The 23498-nt window shown below is 42.6% G+C and overlaps 1 protein-coding gene across 7 annotated transcripts in view; it reads right to left on the bottom strand.

The window, feature by feature from the left end:
• Positions 1 to 23498, bottom strand: part of CLUAP1 (clusterin associated protein 1) — a 78321-nt gene that overhangs the window by 48155 nt on the left and 6668 nt on the right. For 3 of the 7 annotated variants that reach the window (XR_011101639.1, XM_068699361.1, XM_068699362.1), the window contains exons 2-5: positions 22582 to 22693; positions 20628 to 20712; positions 15829 to 16008; positions 14719 to 14814 (exon numbers count right to left, since the gene is read on the bottom strand). Coding sequence is in view for 6 of the 7 variants with exons in the window: in XM_068699361.1 (XP_068555462.1) it covers positions 14719 to 14814; positions 15829 to 16008; positions 20628 to 20712; positions 22582 to 22693 (473 nt within the window). In the remaining variant the exon portion in view is untranslated. Of the gene's footprint in view, positions 1 to 14718; positions 14815 to 15828; positions 16009 to 20627; positions 20713 to 20811; positions 21018 to 22493; positions 22694 to 22907; positions 23050 to 23498 lie in introns of those variants that run through there. The other 4 variants (XM_068699363.1, XM_068699364.1, XM_068699366.1 and 1 more) reach the window with 4 other exon arrangements.

The raw sequence follows: 23498 nt of genomic DNA, 5'->3' as shown, positions 1-23498 counted from the left end.
ATAGTACACTACAAAATTAGTATTTGCAGAACAGAGGACGGTCAAGCAACAACAACATAATCATCTGCATAATAAATGGCATAGGATTTAGTATTTATGCACCAAGGCTCAAACAATTAAAAGAATGGGAGGTTATGAAAAAGTCAGTTAAGTGAGGCTGGGATCAACATGGAGCGATTAAGGTAACTTTTCGAAATGAAGTGTTATCATTAGAACTGCAACTATTCTTGAACGCAGATTTTTTGGAAACTGCACAGGTTATTACACATTAAGCAAAGTGTGCAACATGGAAGATTTCATCATTACAATGCAGCTCACATCAACAGCAGTGCAGGCAGATGAGCCCAGTGTCAACAATTCAGAGACACAAGCAGTGTGAACCCATCTAACTAAGCCAGGCAGCTGGGACAGCCTGTAGGTGCTTCCCATGTGGGTGTAGACCCATGTGAAACGAGCTGATACAGATGTACTTCTCTGATTCAGGTAACCAAGTGATTCAGACTCCTCATCAAGACAGCATTCCTTGTTTATATCCCCCCCAAACCTCTTCTGCATACAGCAGATGGGTTTAGGAGCATTCAGCATGCCCTCATCTGTATGACACCCTACAAAACTGACCAGGTCATTACACAAAAACACTGGATCGGTTGCTTGATTGGGAGAAGAGGGAGATTGTTCCAGCCAAAGGTCCTTAAAATCATCTTATGTTGGCAAACCAATTGGTAGCAGGTGGATAAAGACAGAAATAACATCTCTCTAGAGAACATCTGACTAAGAATCTGAAACCACTTTATACACTGCAACAGGCTGTACCCAGCCTGCTACAGGACAGATGCTGGAAGCAGATACAATTACTCCGTTACGTTACCAGGCCAGACACTCCAGCTTGCGTAAGCACGTACTGGGGGAGGCAGCCCAACTCCATCCTGCTGCCTCACCAACTCAAACTCGGGGAGTTGCACCGTGAATCCAATCGGGGAGCCCACCTAGACAAGTTGCTTTTTGTGCAGAGCTTATTCCTCTGCTGCATCAGCTCCCTGAACTAGCCTGCCACATGATGCGTGGAGGGCTTTTGTTATTTTTTGGGGGTGGCACAAGAGAAGTAGGGGAAATATCTTGTTGGGGAATGACAAGAGCTGCATCTGTTAGTGGCAGTGACAGCTTACGCTGCCTAAGGTGCTTGTGAATGTTCCCCTGCCCACACAGAAATACAAGCTCCAAGCAGCAGAAAGTCAGTCTGGTTGAATACAGGATGCAAGGAGTCTGCACGGTGCATATTCCTGAATAACTCCACAGGTAGACACTTCTGGAGGAAGGCCGGAGAGGAATAAGTAGCTCAGTAGCTATTATGAGACCATTCTGCATCTACAAGCTCAACAAAATGCCTGTTCATTTGTGAAGACTCCACCTGAGCCGAGATGCACAGAAGCTGAAAAGGAAGCCAGATCAGCTGCTGGAAACACCGCCCTGCCAAGTGCACTCAGCTCTCCTGATGGCAACACTGAGATCCCTGCTACAAAGCGACTGTATTTCAAACAAAATAGTTTACCACTCAGCAGGAGGAAGGAAATGATTTCCCTTTCCATTTTCAAACGAGATAAAAGGAACAGCGAGGACCTTAGGTTTTAATTACATGCAACTCCCTTACCAATTTCCTTTCAGTAGCCTGGTGAAGCACCCACAGATAACGCACAAGTCACTCTGACCTGTGTCAGATCAGGGTAACTGATGGGTTTCAGATATACTTCTGAGGAGCCATCATTTCATGCTGGAATCATCTCTACAAGTTTGATGCTTCTCCTTCTACCTTCCCTCTACCACCCGTGGAGGTTTTACCTACAGTCTTCATGGAGAAATCCACATCAATATCCAGAATGAGGTTCAGTGCTGAAGTCACGCCTGCTTGGAAAAATTTGTCAGGCCAACGACGAGCAGAGTTAAGGCAGCAATTTGTATTTTCAGACCTGATTGCTGAACCATAGCTTAGCCAAAACGAAGGCAGTCAGTGCCATGAACGTCCTCCTCACACTCCAGCAGACCAAGAGGTGAACCCAGGTGGACCATCGCAGCTTCCATGTGCACACAGCTCCTCCCTAAGGGTCTACGTCTGCATGCCCATTTTTCACTTCACTGCTACAAACAGTGCCATTAACCTGTGACACTTCAGAGCAGTAAATGTAAGTGGGCACTAAATCATAATGCAAAAAACAACACATTTTGAGAAAATGAAAATGGTCAATGAATTCGTTAATGGATGTTTGTAAAGGCTCCCATGGATATCCATCAGCAGGACATCTCCTTCATCCCATGAAAACTCTTGAAGGGAAAGCTTTTACTTTCAGTACCTCTTTTGAGGAAGGACCCTGCAACTGGCCATAAAAAGAAGATAGCTCACATTAACATGCACGGAGAAAAATAAAAATACCCCACAAAGGCTACAGCATTGTTATGAAAAGTATTTACTTTAAAATACCAGAGTTGACTAATTTAAACATTATTAGGCCATTAGCAAATGAAAGAAAATGAATTTAAGTACACACAAGTGCTTTGACAATCTCTGACTCCCCACACGAGCAAATAAACCATGTTTTCCTGCCAGCCCAACTTGTCATCAACAGCATTTCTTACCCTGTATAAAATATGCAGCAAGATGACAACTGAGATTTTTAAAACCTGACTTGGCACAAAAGCTGCCTGTTTGTGCTTAAATCTGTGGCTACAAATAGGCTGTACACCTGAAGGCAAACCAATATTCTGAATTTGCCCAAATACCAGGTATTACATTGCTGCTGGCTGTACTCACAATTCCATGTGCTCAAAAAAGGTGGGCAAATGAAACCAAGCTGCAAAATGTGTCTTTCTTCATTTTCTTTTAAAGTAATGTACTCTTTGCAATTAGGTGTACTAATCAGAACGCACATTATAATACACAAGAGGCTTCCTTTAAATTAACCATTAAAACCAGAGTTCTCAGGAGAGGTGAAAAATATAGAAAAAAATTATCAAGGCAAGGGGAGGGAAGAAGCTGAACAATTTAGGACTATGCCTAGTAATTACAACTTAAGAAGACAAACATATACAAAAAGAGAGAGGTCTTCATGAACAAGCTGATTGTTTACCACTTACCAGTGCCTCCTGTTCAAAGTGTTCAAAGAGCTCCCTGGCTATACTTTTACATGATAAATACTAATTAAAAATCGGGGAAGCCAAGTGTAAAATTATTTTTGATGAACTAAAGCTGACAATTATTAAAGAAAACACACAGAAGTACACAAGAGACACCATTTGCTGGCATTTTTTACCCACTCTGGTTCAACCAGTATTTGGTGCTGCACAGAAAGCCTGAGATGTTCTTCAAGTTTTGCATCTCTCTTTGGACAAAGCCAACTGGAAGTACTATCAAATTACTTGGCTGGTTTAGACTCAAAAAATTTTGTTTTCTTTGGAAATGAGAATTTCATTACAAAGTTAGAAAGATCTCTAATCAAAGGCCAGCTGACTGCCTAGTCAAGCAGAACAGAGCACAGCCTGACAGAACGTGCCCTGCAGGATGCAGAAGGCTAACAGGGAAGCCAGCTCCACCCAAGTTGCACCAGTTTTGGCATCAAAAGTGAAGATAAATTTCCTTAGAGCAAAACTGCACTGCTGTCGTTTCAGGAAATAACACTGAGCTTAAAGCCTTCAAAACTCCATCTGTCTAAAGAAATCACTAGTCTCGTGTGTGCACTGCTGCTGAGTGACCATCCCCTGGGTCAAAAACCAGCAAAGGAGAAGGCCACAGGAGATCCTCCCAGTCTGAGGTTCTGTCGACAGAAACCACGCCAGCAGCTGGCCTCCCAGAAGCTGTGACAAGCTGTGGTTCTGGTCATCTACCCTGGCAGCCACCTTTTGGCTCCTATTGGAGATGTCTGCCTAACACGGGACTGTCATTATCGTCACAACACTCAGTTTGGTGTCACAGTACAGCTTCTTTCTGCCAAAGGACAAGGAAGCAACTCATTCATTGCACCAGGAGTTCTGCAGCACTCACCGAAGAAGCATCCTGTAGGGTACAAACACAGGGACGCTAATTCTATCAAACCTCTTTCAGCTTCACTGCCAAATACCCAGCTAACATACAAAGGCCGTTTGAAATATAAAATGCAGACAAGCAGCACAGGACCTGCCTTCCACAGAGCTCTACAGACAAATTTCCTGGATGTGGAAAAACATGGATCTCTAGGATCATTAGGGAATACTTCTCTTTTATTCAAAGCAAAGTACCCCTTCAGGTATATGCAGGAGCTTTGAAATAAATGCTAACATGCAGGAGACTCCGGTGCCCGAACCAAGATGTCGCTCATCTTCCAGGTATGCCCTAAGTCCTGTATTATATTTGCCAGCCACTTTCAGATGTCTTGGTCACCCTCGGCCATCCGAAATGGGCTTATATGGCTAGATTTAGGCACCTGTACTGCAAATTAAAAAATAAAATGAACAAACAAAAAACCACAGTATGGCTGTGTATATATATAAAAATAAAAGCCAGATCAAAGCTCCTGTAAGTTTGGACTTCAGCCCACTTACACATCAATTATAAGAAATATTCCATGCAGCCAACTAAAATTGTCAAGAAAGAAATACCAAACTCTCCTAAAGCACAGGATTCAGTAGCAAACACAGAAGGAACTGTTTGTTGTCAAGCGTCGTATGGGCTCCACAGAGCAATTACTGGCAGAGGGTTGACATACAGCTCCCAGCATCTTCTGAAAGTACATGGGATCGTGGCCTCAGCAGAAACCTGCAGCAGCACTTCCACGGTACATTTTAGCTTTCCATTATGCAAGAGATGTTACCATCTGATTTAGAACCCTTACATGAAGGGCAATGTTGTGAGCCCACTGTGAAATTTAGAAGCACTTACGTGGACTCAGCTGTAGCTTGGCTCATTTGGCTTGCATTTCAGACCTAGAGTGGGAAATAGCTGGACAATTTCTCAGCCTTCTACCACAACCTGAAGAGCTTCTATTAAAGTCAGCAGACTCTGAGTACGGCGGTGATGCTGGCGCTTGTCTGTACAGGAAGTTCCTACAAACAGAACTAAGGTGGTGAATTTTGAGTGTACCTGTGCTACTTCGCGTGGTTCTGCTGAGCAAATACACCGACATGCAAGAGAGATGCCACTGAGCGAGGCAGCTCATTCCCACTATGCTCCCGTTGATTTGTTTCCCTGGGTGCTGCAGTGACAACAAGGAACAAAGTCATCCTAAATTCACAGGTTGCCTGGCCACAAAGTAACACCAGAACAGCCAAATGCACCTACTACCACACAACGTGGGGCCAGGAAGTTGCTGCCACTCCTGCAAAAGCCCCCACTGCTTCCTTTGCTAAGAATTTTTCCCTCTAGGAGTTGTATATTTGGTTAAAAATGAAAAGCCACTAATGCAAAAAACAGTCCACAAACATGCCCAGTGAAGAATTTCCAACTAGCTATTGTTTTCCGTTGTGCTGAATCAAAACCAGCTAAGCCAGCTTCCTGCATGCCTATGTATGCAATGAATGGATGTACGCATCTTCTGAACTGCAGGAAGGGGTGCACGACTAGCACACAGGTCACTCATGATAACTGTTTTATATTATATGTATATACTGAATTAAGGAAAATAATTAACATACACCATGATCACATTTGGCCAAAATGGAATGGGTTATTAGGCACGGTTACACGTGAACAGGAAGGTACAGGATTGAAATTAAAAATAATCAAGACCTTCTGAAGGAACCTGATACTTCTAACAGCCTAATTTTTTCCTCAAGAGATTAAAGCTCAAGTTAATCGAGATTTTTGCTGCTTCCAGGCTCTCAGGAAGCTGCTGTCTTGTACGCTCATCTCAGTGGTCCACAAAGTAAATCCACAGAGACATCTGCCTACTCAGCAATGCAGAGCCCTCAACCAGAGCTACCGTCCGAAGCCCCAGTAGCTATCGCAGTGTTTAAAAAGCGTGGCACGAGAAGGGGATCTGAGCTAAAGAACCAGCTGGAAAGCATAACTTTCCGCAGAGCAAAAAGAATCAGGCAGCCTGCCTAGCCAGATAAGACGTAATCTGAACATATGCTTTATGACAGAAGGAAACATTGCAAACATTAGCGTCCAGGCTGCTGAACTGTGAGGCAAGAAGGAGAACTGTAAAGCTTTCTGACAGGCACGTAGTTACACTGCTCTGCTCTCCCCACACCAACCTCCAGGTGGTCCATGGGTCTTCTAGCTCAGGAGCTGTTTCCACTGAATTACCTTCTGCTCACAAACCCCAGCATGTGCTTACTGGTGTCTTCCTGCATCCTTAAAACCCTCACCTTTAATTTAACACTCGCCAGGTTTCACAGCACAGTGCATTGGTAAGGCTTGCATTAGCCCACAGGGCTGCAGGGTGCTGCTTGGACCAGGGGTCTTGATCCAGGCAGCAGCTCGTGATGTCTCTTCCATGGTCTGGCAAGAAGACACCAAATGTATGCCTGCCAGCACAGCAGAAGCTGTGTTTGTGAGTGGATTTCCTATTACAAACAGATGAAATTGGCCTTGGGCAGCATGGCCAGTTGGGAGCGTGCTTTTTGTTTTTTTTAAAGGAAAAAACAACAGGGTCATCAAAAAGGCAAGGCACCTGCTCAGGCCAAAAGTTACTTCAATATCTCCTTTTATCCACAGCCTTCTGTAACAAATGTTTTTAAAAGTATTTCCTTTCCCTACTCGATAAAAATAAAAGGAAAGCTTCAGGAAGGGTTATGATTTCCTCAGAACAAAAAAGAAGCATCAACAAAACGAGTGTTTTGTTCAGCAGCATCTTTCAGACCTCAAAAACACACTGTGACCCCATGCAAAGCTGCAGTAAAAGTAGAAACAGGCACTGGGTATGCAGCAACACCACCCGGGAGACAGTTTAAACTTTTTAACTCTCATCGAGCCCTTGATTCCACAAACACTGCCGCACAGCTTTGGGTTTCCATCCCCAACAAAGCTTAACCAGCAAGCAGCGGAGTGGCCGGTGAGCTCCAGTGACAGAAACACGGGGCAGCTCTTTGGCAGAAACAAAGGCAATTTAAGTCAGCACATTCTCCTCTTATGTAATTAAAATTTTGACATGGCTATACTCTGTGTCTAATGAAGGAAGGTTAGGAATAATGAGCAACTGAAGCCTCACCAGATATTCAGAATGCAGCGTTGCCGATGTAGCCCAATTATTAAGTGAACCTTCTTGCAGAGCCGTGCAGTTTTTGACAAGTGCTGTGACATGCAGAAGATGGTTTGGATGTGATTTGCTTCCCAGCTAAGCTAGAATGGCTTTTCAAAACAGTCTAGAACTGAGCTACAAGCGTGCAAGTCTTCCAGCTAGTTGACAAAATCATCACTGCGCTGAAACTGGCCCCAAACCGCAATGGGAAATGTGCCCCCTACCAATTTATAGGTGATGCTGTCTCCAAGCCAAATACTAACACAAAGCTCACTAGAAAATCATTTGTCACGTGAGCATATAACCATGGCTATGGTTAAAGCAATCTAAAGTACAGGACAGCATTGATTCAACTTCTCCCAATTTCAAGGTTTAATTCTGGCTTCCCACCTTGCAATAATCCTTCTTCTTCAAAACCGGTAAGTTAAGGTTTTGGTTTGAAGCAGCACAATTCAAAGAATTTGAAGCAAACTAGGCAATTCTCCGGAGTTCTGGGAACTTCAGAATTACAATTTCCCACTAGAAATCACTTTTACCCCTGTGATGTGCGTGGCAACTTTGCAGCCAAGGCACGGGGAAGAAAGAAATTCGTTTATCAGCCTCCCCAGGCAGTATCTAGTACCCAGAACTAACATTTGGCAGATGGAAAACGTTTCCAACGTTACAGGTAAAATAATTTCTTGTAGTTACCTTTCAGGAACGCAGCTGTCACTCCAAGCCAACCCACCTCTCCCTCCACGGAAAGGGGCAGGCAGCAAACCGCAACAGAGCAAGCAGGGGGAGGCAGGGGAGAGGGAAGCTTTAATCAAGAAGCAGGGAATGAAGAGATCCAGTTAAATGTCTTCAGTGGCATCTCTTTATGTTGTAACTAATGCCATTTCAGTTCCGCAGCTGGATCTAAATGCCTTTGGCTCTTCTGAGAGTTTAATTCAAGCATGTCACAAACTGAAGTCAGCAAAGAGATTCTTGATGGCTTCCATCAATTTCAGAATAAGCTTATACCGTGTGCATACAGAACAATAACACTTGTACCAACACCCTGTACTTCAAAATATATCCTCTGCAGACTTGGAAACACTCTCTGGCTGTTAAAAGCTTTGATCTACAAAATTACAGAAATTACTTTATTTACACAAGGGAATCCACAGGGACTAAATGGTTTGTTCAAGGTCGCAGACTGAGTAAGAGCCAAGAGGAGTGTGAGAATACTGACCCAGGGCGCTGCCCATCCTCAGCACAAGCAAAGTACATCAAGAGAGAGATTATTTTCACCTTCCTTCAGTTGTACATGGCTTGGAGTTAATTAAGAGGTAAATAAAATGAAAACAACCTTGAGAAGGTCAGAAATCTTTACGCCTGCCACCAGCACAGAGGCAGTTTTATTTTGGATTTTTTTTTGCTTCATTATCTTACCGTGTCTAATAAGTCAGCAAGCCTAAGCAAGGCAGCTACTTGACAGGCTCCTGCTAACATGTCCACGGGATCTCTGGCAGATGCAAAGTGGCAGCCTCTCCGAGACAGTCAGCTTTGTCCAAATGTTATAAATAGCCGTGAATTTTTCCTTTTGGATGTTCAATGTATGACAACTCAGGAGCATCCTTCCTCAGTTGATCACAATTGACCTTGAAAGTCATCACTGCTTTATGCTAAAGAATTTTTTGGGTCACCTCGTCAGCCCTCCCTCCCAGTAAAGGCTCATCTTGCCATCTTCCCCTGTCAGTAACCAGCTGTTACATGACACAGAAGACCACTGGCTTTTCTAAGGTCTCTGGGCCATTTACAAGCCCGTAGCAGTTAGCTGTGTGGGTCCAGAGTCAGCCGACCCACATGAAAACTGAACTGAATGCACAGTGACATGCTGCTGCATTTTGCCTGAGCACCAACATTAATTACTCTGGTGCTTCTCTTGATCTGGGGCTTGCCAAGCTTGATCACAGCATGGGTGAGTTTCTACTTCTACTTCTTTTGGTCCTCCTAAGCATAGAAAATAGCGTGTGCAGAGAGAGAGAGAGAGAGAAAGAGGGATGGAGAGAGGGAGAAATATAAATCAAATCCCTCCATCCCCACCCCAAACTCAAACCAGCCCCCACATTCCCTCATCTGGGTGGGGAGGGAGTGCTAGGAAATGAGAACTCAGTGTCTAGTTACTCTTCCAAAGCTGGATATAAATACTCTGAAAATTAAGGCCACATAGTCATGCAATGCAGAAGAAGTCCCACTGGCAGTAAAGGAGACAATGAAGATAAATACATGCATCTCCGTGCACAGAATTTGCTTTTCAGCTGGGGAACTCACTGTGTTGCACCAGAACTCATTCATCAGCCCCACTACAGCCCTACCATATATCAAGATTACAACGATTCCACGCATGAAGAAACAATTACTGAGCGCTAGGAACCAGCATATTTAAAAACAGGCTCTACGAACTCCAGCTTTCCGATTTCTATACTTGGACCAGTAAGACTGGAAACCGCAAACTACCTGCAAATATAAGGGCTAACTCCATTTTAAAACAAGAAGTCTGTCCCTTCCCCAGCACACTGCCACAGGACACCAACCTATGCTGTGCTCACCAACAGCTGTTCTTGAAACACGGCATCCCGGCAGCTTCGGTGGACTCCAGCACCTAACTCCAAAGGTCCCTGGTGAAGCACAGCTTTCCGTCTCTCTCCCTCTTAGTGCTGAACTGTGCCAAGTTCCCTCCCTGGCAGTACCGGTGTCCCAGCTGGAACAGGGCAAAGGCAGTGCCTGCACCTCTCCCCATCCACAACTCGCACCCCACAGCCCAATGCATGAGGTGGGAGAGCAGGAAAGGAAATCTCCTGACCTGTTTACAGGGCTGGAACCCAGTGGCCTCTCCTCACATTTTGGCTTTCTGCTGCTGTAGGGCTGTTTATCAGGAAATACCTTCCCGTTCTGCTCAAATATAAAATCCGATTTCTTATTTAAACCAAAAAGGACATTTGTGATTTTCATCTGATGAGATAAGCATAGCTTTTAGTTAAGATTCTGACCGAAAAACCTACCAACAGCACCCCAGGCTGAATTAAGCAAATGAGTGCCTGTAGGTTTTGCTTCCTCCAGTATTCTTTAATTAAAGGTTTGAGTGATGTTTATTGGTTGGGGGGTCTTTTGTTGTTTGAACATTATAGATTAATTCTTAAAGCAGTTTACAAATCAGAAATTCAATGAGGAAATCATGGATTTATAAAGGCATGACAAAGGCACAGCACCACATTTCCATGAACACAAATACTCTTTCAAATTAATACAGATGCGTTTACATCAATACGTACCTACGACACATCTGATGTAAACTTTCCCTTAATAAGCCCTTCCTTTCTCTAGCTGAAATTTGTTTTCATTCAGAAAGTAATTTACAAAAGTGGCCCATTACTTGGATCAATAAGGTTTATCTTATGCATAAGGATTTTCTACATAGCTTCTATACAAATTATGTGCAAAAAGAGCTCCAATAAAGAAATTGGAGGTTGTGACACATTATAGTCAACATTTCTACAGGAAATAAAAGCGAGTTTTACTTCACTTTTCCCAGTGATCTTTCCCCAAAAAGGTGCTTCGACAATGAAAACAGATCTATTCAACCCATTGATGACAAATGCTGGCATTTCTTTTACAGTTAAAGGAAAATGAAGCAGTCTTTGCTTAGGATAGAAACAAGATCCTCAGCTTAACTAAGCCTAGGTAGCAAGATCCTCCAATTAGGCATTTGGAGATGGATGAATTGGAAGGGAAGGAGGAGGGAGCTCGGGAAAAGTAAAACCACCGTGTTCTCAAATTCATTAAAACAATATCACAACTGTCGATGCATTTTAATATATGCAACAGGTTTCAGGACATAAAATGTAATTAACAAATAAACCATACTGCTCTCCTACTGCCCTTCAGTAGCGCAGTCTCTCCTCCAGCGCAATTTATCGTGTGCGTTACTTAGCCAAGCAATGTCAAAAGAAAATAAGCAATGGAAATCAATAATCAACACATTAAAAAAATACTAAAAGTAACCTTAGATTAATGGCAGCTAATTTGATATGTACAGACAGAGCTCTAGCTCTCCCCATGAAGGCAGAATTCCCAGCACTTCTCCTGCACACCTGGAAGGGGGTAGGAAGGGCAGGCACAGGACCTCACCCCTCACCGAGTCTGTGAAGAATCCAGGGAGATGGTGTGAAATGATGACAGGAGATTCCTTACTGCCCTCAACACTGGCTGTTTGGAATTAACTGCAACTCCACTGACTTCCATAGGCACTATCAGACTTCATGGCAATGGTAGAAAACAGCAGCATTTGGCTCTCTGCCTCTCACTTGATGAGTTCATTTCATACTCAAGTGAGCTCATGTAGCCCAATTATTTTAAAATATTTGGGAGGAAAAATTAGGATGATGAAATCATCTACAGGTAACCATACATCCCTCTTTTCCCCCCAGAGACATCCTCCCTCCCTGCCATAAACTTTGCGTAGTAAAACCCTGCAGCCCTGAGGATTCTGCTCCCCCAGCTGGGATAGCCTGCAGCGAGGCTGGAGCTGCTCCTGCCAAGAGTTTGAGGCACAGGAAAGCTCTCAAGCTGGGCATTGCCAGGCAGCACATCAACTGTCTTACACCACACATGCTCAGGTGTTCAGATCTGTGATTGCAGGATCACCTGGTGCACCCAGCCAAGATCTTTGACCAAGGGGTGCACCAGCAGGTGAAAGGGGAAACCCACCTCAGCAAGCTGCAGGTGTCTCGTTTGTGCCATCCACACCGAGTTCCCTTTATATCACTCCTGAATCGAATCCCGGCTATAATTATTCACAATTGTATTGCAGATTCCATCAGAAAAGCCCAAGACAACACTCCCTATATTATTAGTTAAGCTTCACAGAGGAAGAGGAAGTTATTATATCTACTTTACGAAGAGGTAAACTGAAGTGACCCCAGTATCAGTTTAAGGGTAAAGATTTTGCTTTGTGACTCCTGAAAAGATGGAAACGACAAGAGCCAGGGGAATTCTCTTCTGTTCAGTCTCACTTCACCTTGTGTTTTCTGAGCTCTCCCAAAGGTGCTGTGCTGGCCTCCACCATCTCTCCAAACAAGAGGCATGACAGTGCCAAAACCCATAAAACTGCCCAGCACTTTGGTCATTTCCTGGTATAAGTGACCTGTAAACTACTCAGAACAACACATTTAGTTCAGCTAATTTTTAGATTACATTTTATGGTGCATGGGCTGGAAATATTTTTTACAGTATCTAAACTGCAGTTTTGTAAAAAAATAAAAAATAAAAAAATGGCAGCAACAGGTGTCTAGTCATAAACTTTCTATTACTAATTGAAAGCAAGTTCTTCATTCCTTTCTACCAACTTATAGGCTTTTTATATAATTAAATAGATTTTCCATAAAAAAAGAAGTCCCATTTAAAAACCAACCACTGTGAAAGTGCTTTTCCCATACCCATTTTACAATATTTGTTCAACAGAACAGGACACGAAGACACAGTCCGCAGGGAAGACCATATCCACTGTGTTCCCATACACAGCCCTAGACATATTCCAGGCATGGATCAGTTCCAAAGAGGCCATGGCTACAACTGCCTTTTGTCCCTTTCTCTTTCAAAGATGTTGCAAGTGCTCAGAGTCCCCATTTAAAATAAACAAACAAGCCAAGTAATCACCATCACCATGCTAGTAGTCTTTGTAGAAGAAAACAAAGCCATGAAGTAAAAAAATAACTCTGCTTATAAAACAGACAAACTTGACAAACTCCACCAGAAAACTGCTTATTGCAACCTCATAGCTTTTAACCTGAAAATTATTTGCTTTGCTAAATGCTTAAATCTCAAACTCGTCACGCAATTACACACCAAACTTGGCATTTAACACACAAGCCAATTTATTTTTTTTTCCTCCAGTTTTATCACTCAGAAGGCTGGAACCATTATCAAATGAAAAGGAACAGAGCAAGAAAGTTTCTTTGTTGCTCTCCAGGTACTCACTGCACTGGCACAGTGTCATGTGCTTTAAAGATACAAATGTGTAGCTAATGAGACAGAAGCAAAGGTCATCTTTTCTAGGACAGGATTTCTTAAAGATAAATTCTGTCTGTCAAACCTTTTTGCAAAATCCAAACTGGTTACCTCTGCAAGATTAGTTAGACCCAGCTTGTGCACTTGGTCATTACACCACATGAAACATACGCTCTCTACAGAATATAATAAATTCCATCCTTTTACAAATTGCACCTTTAAACAGACTACATTTGAAGGTCTCTTAATGGGTGCAATGAGAAGTGGCTGCGATGAAGCACTTACCCATCTCTTGATTTTTCATTTCACGCTTTCAGCACTCTGCACTTGTGTAAGTCCCTATTTCAAGGCCCAGTTCTAAAGTCAGTTGGACTCCAAAAAGCCTTGATTTAAAGTGATTAAACAATGACCAATTTCAAAGCAATGCTTAAGAACTTTTTAAAAATGCTGACTTACACTGACCTACACTTGACTTTTTAGCTGAGCTCTAAGAGATGCTGTAGACAGAAAAAAAACACTTTAATGCTCAAAAGTAAACATTAGCACATTAGGCAGTATTCACGTGAAAATTATTTCAAAGCCAGCAAATTAAGCAAGAAGTAGAAGATGAGGAGTGACTGATTAACTGTTTTGTAAGGTTTGTGTATGTTGAATTAAACTGGTTATCACTTCTCTCTCCCTTCTAAGATACTAACATCTTTCACACAGCTGTACACCATGCTAATGTATCTAACAGAAAAGACAACACTCTGCAGGTAACCTTCCCTGTACATCATCCATCCTTTGAAACACTTGCACTCCATCAAACAAGGACCTGGAAGCTTTAGTTGTTAAGGCACACAGCCTACTGCTCTTACAGGATGCACTTCCCACAGCTCAGATAGTACAAATCTGAAGATTTCCAAAAACAATACTAGAATATTCTGGGCTTCCCTTCCTTAAATGCCTGTTACCAGCAAACAAATAATCTACAGCATTATAGACAGAAGCGTTAAAGAAAATATTGAAAGACTTATTGGCAAAGTGTTTGATGACACTTGCATGACTTCATGCAATAGCTTAGTTGTAAAATCACAAGCTAAAGAATATGTACCCTGCAGGCTTGTGGGGCTTTCAATTACTGTAACAGAAATAATGAGCCTTGCACTTGGATAACTAAAGGCATTAATCATTTATCTTTCAGAACACATTCATCACCGCTGCTAAAACATACACATGAAGTCAATATTCCCAAATAGTTCTTCAGAGACTATTCCAGTTTTCTTCTGAAGAGAAAGTGCTAAACTGTTCTCTCAGTTTGATCGCAACCCAGATGTTAATATGAGCAGGAAGAAAATGCAAACTTTCTGACCCAATCCTACAGATAACAGGATATTAATTTTAGATGCAGCTGTTAAAAACAGCTATATACTTTCTTCCACCTTTTTTCCTTCACAGCACCCAGCAAAGGAAAGTTCTTATAGGCTCTCCAGGGTTTACTTACCCTTAGCTCAACTTCTTTGCCAAGTAAGTCATACAGACTTGCTCCTTTAGAGGTGATTTCAGAAGCAAGCTGTCTAGCTGCCTTCAAGTCAGCAATCTGGAAACAGAGCAACAGCATTCATTGGCAAAAGAGAATCCACAATATCACACAGAAGATCCACAGATTTTTCCCATTTTATGTTAAAAATGCATGGGAGGCCAGCACAGAGGCTGAATCTCTCCTGTAGCACTGAAGTTCCCCACCGGGATCACAGTGAGCCTGTCTCTTGGCTTTAATGTGGTCTAGATTAGCCTCCATTTACACATCAGTAAAACCCCAGACACCTCAGGCCAACAAAAAACACTCCTCAAAACTGACTCTGCTGGTTGTTGGTTCATGTGCTACCCAGGGCAAAGGGAAATATCTTTTTCTACATGCAAAAGTAAAAAGTGCATATAGTAGAAGGTACATGACTAGCACAGTGCACATATAGCAAATGCTGTTTGTCTAGAAGCGTATTTTCATGATTTCTTCTAGGTACTTTCTTAGCAGATGTGACAGCACAGCTATAATAGAATCAAAGACTAAGAATATCAGAATATATAGATGTGCTAAAAGTAACGAAAAAGCAGCAACAAGAACTCCTCAACTTATTTAACACAGTTTTGTTGGTTGTCTTTTTTTTTTTTAAAAAAAAAAAAGAAATATCTAGAGAAGGCATTTACTTTAAGGGCTTGAACAACTTTGATGTCCGTTAGGACGACCGGAAGATTCTCCTTTCACTCAATGCAAATTGGCTCAAAACTCAACTATCAGTCAGTGGTTTGGAAGCTCCTTTGTTGCAATGAGATTAAGAGAGAGAAAACAGCCTTTATTCTGGCCTACTCCAACAGCTCTGCAATTTCAATAGCAATTGAAAACAAAGATAACCAATTTTGTGCCTCTGTTGCCTCTACTTCTGCTTAAGAACACACAACTTAAAAAGAAGTCATAGTGTGACTTCAGCCACAGAAAGTCTGAGATAAAGAATTATCAACCTCCTGTAGAGAACATTCTCCACTTCAGTTTCAGCCAGAAAATGTTTTTTTTCCCCACAGATTAATACAGAACAAGACTACAAGTTTTCCTTACTTTTGAGCCAAGATCAAACTTGAATTTGCTGCTGTCTTCCTCACTCACATCTGTGCGCTCCACTCCCTTGGTGTTCATAGCACCGTAAAGCACAGAGGTGACTTTGAGCAGTTCCTTCACTGCATAGCCATCTGCCTGGTAAAGCTTCTTCGTGTTCAGCTTTATGTGAGCCTTGGTAGCCTTTGGGAAGAAAGAATTTATCATGTAACAAAGAATAAAATCTTTACCTTTTCACACTTCGCTCTAAAGCTCTTTTTGGGGGGCACCATCTTCTTTATGATAATAAATCTTCCTGTTTGGAAACAAAATTGCCTCACCGTATTGCTGATGTTTCTAAAAGAAATCTTTCTGAAATATGTGCACTTTCTGCACGTCAGAACATTTGCAGATAATTACCAGAATAAAAAAACTCAAACTATCCATTAATTCTTCCCTGTGTGAAGATCAGCAAAAACCCTGCGCACCACTTAAATTCAAATTAAGTTTAAGTGGAATGTAAGTGCTGCCCAGGTCTTGTGATGATGCTGCAGAGAGGTAAATTTCACCCTTAATGAGTTACAAGAATAAGATCAATTATCCTAATTTAACTGTCTTCTCTTCCAGCAGTACCTGCAGAATATTTTACTGTTTCTCTCAAATTATTCCCTGCTACAATATTACAGACTTTATTCCCTTGTCTTCCATCTCTGAAAAGTACAGACAGACCAGTAAGGAAAAAAACACCAAAAATTATAACGTTATCATTTTTTAATTCAAAATACCAAAGAGAAAAAAGTGCGCATCATAGAAGCTATGTATCTGCTGCAGAAAGGACGCAGTTTTCTTGAAATTCCTGACAAGATTACGTTACACATGAACAGCCACAAGGAGCCAGTGCTAAACTCCAGGTTAAACTTTGAGGCACTCTTGCTAATGGCCCGACTAAACAGACAAGCAAATAAAAACTGTTCTCCCTCTAGTTCTACAAATACAAAAGCTAAGTTTTAACTTCAGATCCTCTTATGGATGCCTAGCAGTGCAACACCTTCAGCCTTGGGATACGTGACTTGAACACAAAAATAGTTGGTACTAGCTTTGTCTGCTCTACACTGGGCTTCTCCAAATACTTTGATGCAGGAAAGTTTCACGTGAAAAGGGAGAAAGGACTGCATCTCAAACCACGGGCCTAGCTCCAACTTTTCAGGGAGCAAAGGAAACAAAGCATAGAGCTGTTGATTAACGTTTTTTTCATCTGATTCCGGTCAAGCTTCGTGACTTTACAATCAGATTTCTGAACAGCGCTTGCATCTTGCCTCTTTCTTCACAAAGTCACAACGCAGCACAGTGCCTCTACGCACTTTCTGCCTCTACGCACTTTCTGCACGCAGGAACACAGCTAAAAGAGAAGTGAAACTTTCCAGAGCAGGTTACTGATGTTGCACACCCTGATCATGAGATTTACGGTACAAAAACCCTGAAACCGCTTCGGAAAATTTTGGCCAGTGTGACCTCAAATGAACCAACACATAAAGCAGAAAGCCAGATGTGTTCTTCCATCCCTTTGGGTACAAGAAATCTAAAAAACTAGACTGTAGAAACAGTGGGTATTAAATTTTAAGAGAAGTATGCCATTAAATCGGCGGAATCTGTTAAACATCCACTACACAAAGAAGACTAATACACCACATCATGAAGGACATGGTTAGAGACAGGAATTCCAATTTCAGTTCCATTCAACCTCAAGAGAGAAAAATCAATGTCTAGTAAAAGGAAAAAAATGTTTTGCACTCAAAGGCTACTTAGAAAAAAAGAGGAAAAACACACACAAAGCTACATATATTTTTCAGATTGACATAATTGCACTGCCTATTCAAGCAAGCAAACAAACTGCATGTTTGGAAAGCTTGAGATTCGGTCACCTATTTTCCAACAACTCTAAATAGTTGTAAAGTATCATGAAGAATCACTTCCATCTATCCTGAAAATGCAATTCTTTAAACATAATAAAATAGAAATAAAAATTTACTGCAGGAATGGAATCAACAGCCAGAAAGTTTGCTCTACTTTAAAAACCTGCTTCATTATTATCATGGAGCCAAATTGTGGACCCAAGGCAGAGCCTCAGTAAAGACATTCAGAGAAGTGGGAACGTGAAAGGTTCCTGCCTGACCCACAGAGCAGCACAGCACCGTGTCACTGCCACTGTGCTGCAAGTCCCCTCTTGGGGGATTAAAGTGGGACTGCAGAAATGCACCAGCCATCTTTCCTGTGCTGTGTAGAAGGGGATGCTATGCCCTACCACTTAAACCAAAGGGTGGTAGGCTCAGTACCTTTGTCCTTGCTTCTCCAAACAGTCTGCATCTTTCCTGTTACGCTAAAACTTCCTATCAATCAATTCAGTAATTCAATAAGAGACAACCGCAGGCAGGAAGAATTTACATTCCTATGAGACAGGACAGATGAAACGGATATCCTAATTATGTGAGGTCATACGGATTGTTACCCTCCTCCAAAACCCACAAAACCACTAGGTCCCGAATCTGACAACAGACATTAATTCCAACAGTGAGGGCAGTCCCAGGACACAGAGCTATGGACGCACCACAAACACAGGGCCTTGCTGTGCAAAGCAACAAGCCCTACAACTTATTTCCTCTACCCCATGGCTCACTACTAACACAGTCCTGTGCTCCTAAGAGCTCTCTGCACATTACCAGTACAGCATCCGAAGACAGTCATAGTTCAGGCCCTGAGATCCTTGGTTGGTTTCAGCAGCAATCCCTGTTGCTGACATTTGGCTTTTCTGGAACCCTGACACAGCTGTAAAGCACACAGCCCAGGCAGTACCAAGAGCAGCATTTGTACCTATGCCAGACACAGGTTTCAGTCCTTATAATCAGTTAATTAGCCAAATAATGTGTGATGGAAAAGCAAAAACAGCTCGGGGAAGAACCACCAGAACTTCCAGTCATTCAGTTGCAGACCCACAGTCTTTATCCCATCTGGCCCAAGCATTTTGCATTCTTTCCTGTACAACAGCACAGTCTCGGTAGCATCTAAACCCAGTAACACAGGGCAATACATTGTTTGAGTAAAAACACATTTATACTCCTTGTCTGGTAAAGGAAAGGAATATTCTAGATATATTTCATGGTGATTAATCCTTCCTGATATTCCCTAAGATAAATCTGTCTCTATCACATCTCACCTCTGGCTACGGACACATAAAGCTCCCAGCTACTAGACAACATAACCGTGGATTCCACAGACGTTGAGTTATTAAGGAAATGTCTACAAGCTTTTCTCATTCTGAAAATGCTGAAGAACTACAATAATCCCCGTATTATTTTTGTAATATTAATTAAGCATAGGATGATTAAAGAAATTTCAATTCATTTCATTTTCTGAATCAAATACTTCTAAAATCTTTAGGGATATCTTCCATTAAATCAGATAGTAAAAGGAAAATGTATTAACAACGTTATTAATGACTCCATCTTTTCATTTCAAAACATGCTTGGTTTGGAGGGCAGAAATCCCTCCCAACAAAATACATCCGTTCACTTCATCTTATGATGCTCCAGGACTCAAAAGTACATTCTGGTATGTACAGATGCGAATCATGTTCTGAACAAAGTAAAATTAAGAATCAAGGAAACTTACGGTGGACACCGTCACAAATCTGAAGACAAAAGTGATCCTGATTAGAATATCATTTTAATACATTTTAAAAATTCAGAGAAGTTTGATAAGAAATTAATCTTTGGCTCTAGCATAAAGAATTCCACTGTTTCCAAACCCATCTGGAAGTTTTAACCACTAAGTTTTTTCCACTTGATTAAAGTTGTGCACAGGTGTGTCATAACAGCAAAGGCTCATGCCACATCAAAGCAACAAGGCTGATGTGAAGGAGTGTGTTCACAGGAGACTACAGAAGGTGAAAACCTAATTCAAGTGTGGCTAAGAATAAGGTGGTAAAAGATTGGCTCTGAGAAAACTAAACCTCAGCCCCATCACCGAGAAGGCTCATACGACAGAATGCCAGTGTACAATCCTATAGAGCACGTCAGAGGTTATAACTACTCAAGCATACGAACTAATTAGGCATCCAAAGTTAGTAGTAAATAAGACAGAATCTCTTCTGAACCCATTTAAAGGGCTTCACAAATGTCCTTTCTACAGCTATATCCTTTACTCTTACCCCCCCCCCCCCCCAATATTAAGAGATAAAGATGAATTTTGTTTTATCATTAGATGTTTAGATTCCAATTCTGTGAAGTCACAGACATAACTCTAGGTGATTTCAGTAACAACACACCCTGGGCTGCTCACGTTTATAACAGCTGTTACATGAGGATCCCAAATCACCGACAAGGTCACCACTTGTTTTGGATCCATACAAATACAAGCCTAAAAGAACACTCTAGACTCAAAGACCCTATGAACCAAGGAAGAATACTTCTACTTGACTTCACTACTATGACTCAAATGAAGCTACTTACAATATCAAGTAGTTGTGCTTATATCATTGCTGAAGCTTTATTAGTAGTAAGTTCTAAAATTAACTCCTCTCTCCCTTCCTCTTCATTTTCTTACTATTTTCAATCTGCATTTTTGATCCTGAGCAGAATTCCCCAATCAATTTTATAGCCTAAATCATTATTTCAGAGAGAAAACAAAGCTGACCTGCAATCTGACATACATCACAAGAGTACAGTAGATACTCAGCCACCCACCAAACAGAAATCATAAGGGATTACGAGGGAAACCATTAAAGCTAACACAGAACACGTATTTTAATGTGAAATAAACAGACATACCATAAACTGAGCTACAGCCTTAATGAAGAAAACGCGGTCCTGTTCCGTCTCAATATCAGGAGGAATGTCTGTCTGAGGCTCATACCTGCGGAAAGAAGCATGCAGCAATTCTGAAATAAATATGCAGGATTGAGGAAACTCATTTATGAGGTAAAATCAAAAAGAAAGAAGACAACACATGTACAAAACTGAAAATAACTCTTTAGCTCCTACCGCAGATACAGGGATCCAAGCCTTGGAATGCATTGAGGGATTTGTGTACAAACTGCAAAAGCTATGAAACCCGAGATGCTTCTCCAGCAGGAATTGTTACTTTGGGATCCAGAACACATCTTTTCACTCAGGGTTTTGCAAAGGAGCAAAATTTAGCTGACTTGACCAAATCTGTGAAATACTTATACTCAGCAATAACTTACTACTTAAATCACAAGCTGCTTCTGTAAATCAAACTAAACTCGATCACATGTGACTTCACAATTTAAAACACCTGGCATACGACAGAGCTCATCTTCTCAGCCTTTCAGGTGGTACGTTAAAATGTTGTGTGCTGGATTACTACTGAGGGCAGTAACAAAAAGAGCCATGTCACCTTTTAAAATGTTGCCATACGTGTTTCCACACTCTCAAAATACATGAGAAAAGTACACACTCACAGACATCCTTTCACACAGATTACTTTCAGAATTAAATGAAACGCAAAAAAGCAGACAGAAAGATCGTGAACTGCTTTTTAAAAAGCACTTGCAAAGTGCAGAAACTTCCAGAAGTCACCAGCCTACAGGAACCAAGGAAGAAAAAACGGTAAATTCCTGGGGTTATTCCCGGGCTTTGAGATTTTCACCATTCAGACAGGCAAAAAGAAAAAAGCATCTTCCCTTTCAAGTCACATTTGCAATTAAGAGCAAGGCATGTGCAAAGTAGCCTCTCCGCTTTAAAGTGTAATCAAAAGGCTTCTTGAGAGCAAAAGCTGCTTGTCAGTGTCAAGTGTAAATCTGACTCATAACAGAGAAGGATGCTGGCGTTCAGTTGCTGTTTGGCCTGAAAGTAAAGCGCTTCCCTAACAGGCACAGAGCTCCCAATTATCCCACACTATTGAAGTTTAAGCTTTTAAGTAGAGAAATACTATTTTTTAAATGATATTTTTGTTTTCTTTCACAACAACCCTGTTGTGTTGCTGGGGGGGGGAATACTGATTTATGGTTTTAAATGTGATGTGGAAACAACAAGTAATTTAGACCCTCTGTGTAACATCAGTAGTTTAAAGAATAGTCAGGTAACTCATTTCAAGCACTTCTGAATCATTTTTAAGTATTCCCCTATTTTATTAAAATTGTGGCAGCATTCAGGAAACATCCATTAAATTTAACACTATTATATTAATTACAAATCCAGGCCAAAGAAACAGCTATCGGGCCAACAGATCGCTGTTATATTTTCCATCGGAATATTTGACGTGGGGAGTAGCTTAGGTTGTTTTATTTTTTCATGTATGTGAGGGAAAGAAGAGCATGTATTAGCAGGTCAGGTTTCATAAACATTTAAACAAAGCCTGCCAATGGGTTAGGTGGGTGCGAAACCGTAACTGGACAGCGGTGGGTGAATGCTGTGTTTCTATGCACATGGTTTTAAAACACAGCACGGATGCTAGACGAGCCCAAGCTGAAGCAGTAAGCGCTGTGAGAGGATAAAAACTGACTGCATCCCGAGCAGCTCTGCCGGGACACAGCCTGCGGAGTGTGTGAGGGACAAAAGCACCTTCAGGGTGCTGTTCCTGACAGGATTTGGGCACTATTCTCTACTTCGGTTACCAAAACACACTGTTAAGGTTCTGTAATCAAACTCCAAAGGCACAAAGTTAATTATTACTGCAAGTCCTGCGTGATGTGGAGAGGAGATGCCAGAGATCGGCCGGCTCGCGTTAAGTTTCCCCGCCGGCCCGAGGCCCCCCACCCACCTCTTCACCAGCCACAGCAGCACTTCGGCGACCAGCATGAAGTTCGGGGCGTGGAAATTCTCCAGCGAGATGAGCCGGGGATAGCCCAGCGCCCGCATCATCTCGGTGAAATCTGAGAAAAAAAAAAAAAAAAAAAAAACAAAACAGCTGACAGCGAGCGTCGGGGGGGCTGCCGCGAGCACCGACCCCGAGCCCCCCCCCCAACCCCGTCAGGAGCCGGGGCCCTAACGGAGCGCGGCCCGGGAGCCCTTTGCACCAGCCCGGGGACACGAAGGGACATGAGGGGACACTGAGGGGACACGGGGGGGACCCGGGGCCGCACTCACTGCGCAGGTCGCGGAACGACATCGCTGCAGCAGGCCGCGCCGCTCGTTGCTATGGAGACCGCCCTACGGCGCAGCGGCCGGGCCCAACTTCACCGGGACGCGAAGCGCCGGGGAGGGCCTGGGGGGGGTGGGTCCTGCCTCGGGTCCTGAGGGGGTTCTGGGTGGGGTCCGGGTCCTGCCTCGGGTCCCGGGGGGGGCCCGGGGCTCCGCAGCCCGCACACTGGGCTCAGGGGCGGGCAGCAACGCTTGGAGCACGGCCCGGGGGGAGACAGCCACACCAACGGTGCTGGCAGTGGTTCGTGAAGGAACCATAACTCAAATAAGTTATAAGTTATCTAAGTTATAAAAGTTGTAAGTTATAAAGTTATGAAGTGAGTATGTGGCTTATCTTGGTGTTGGGTGCATGCGGGATGGCTCCCAAAGGCATGCGCACCCTAACACGGCGACTCGCCCTGGTTATATGCAACAAAGAGCACAAATTTCCCAGTACACCTCTACATGAGCATAACCCATCCCTGCTGTGTGCTACAATCAGCTCCAAGCAGTCGTTCCCATAAACTCTTCTCATCTGTGCCTGCTGCTGGTGGTGGT

Source organism: Anas acuta, chromosome 15, assembly GCF_963932015.1.
Source record: "Anas acuta chromosome 15, bAnaAcu1.1, whole genome shotgun sequence".
In the NCBI taxonomy this organism is placed as follows: Eukaryota; Metazoa; Chordata; class Aves; order Anseriformes; family Anatidae; genus Anas; species Anas acuta.
Note: the sequence above shows the minus strand (reverse complement) of the source record. Positions and strands in the feature narration are given on the sequence as shown.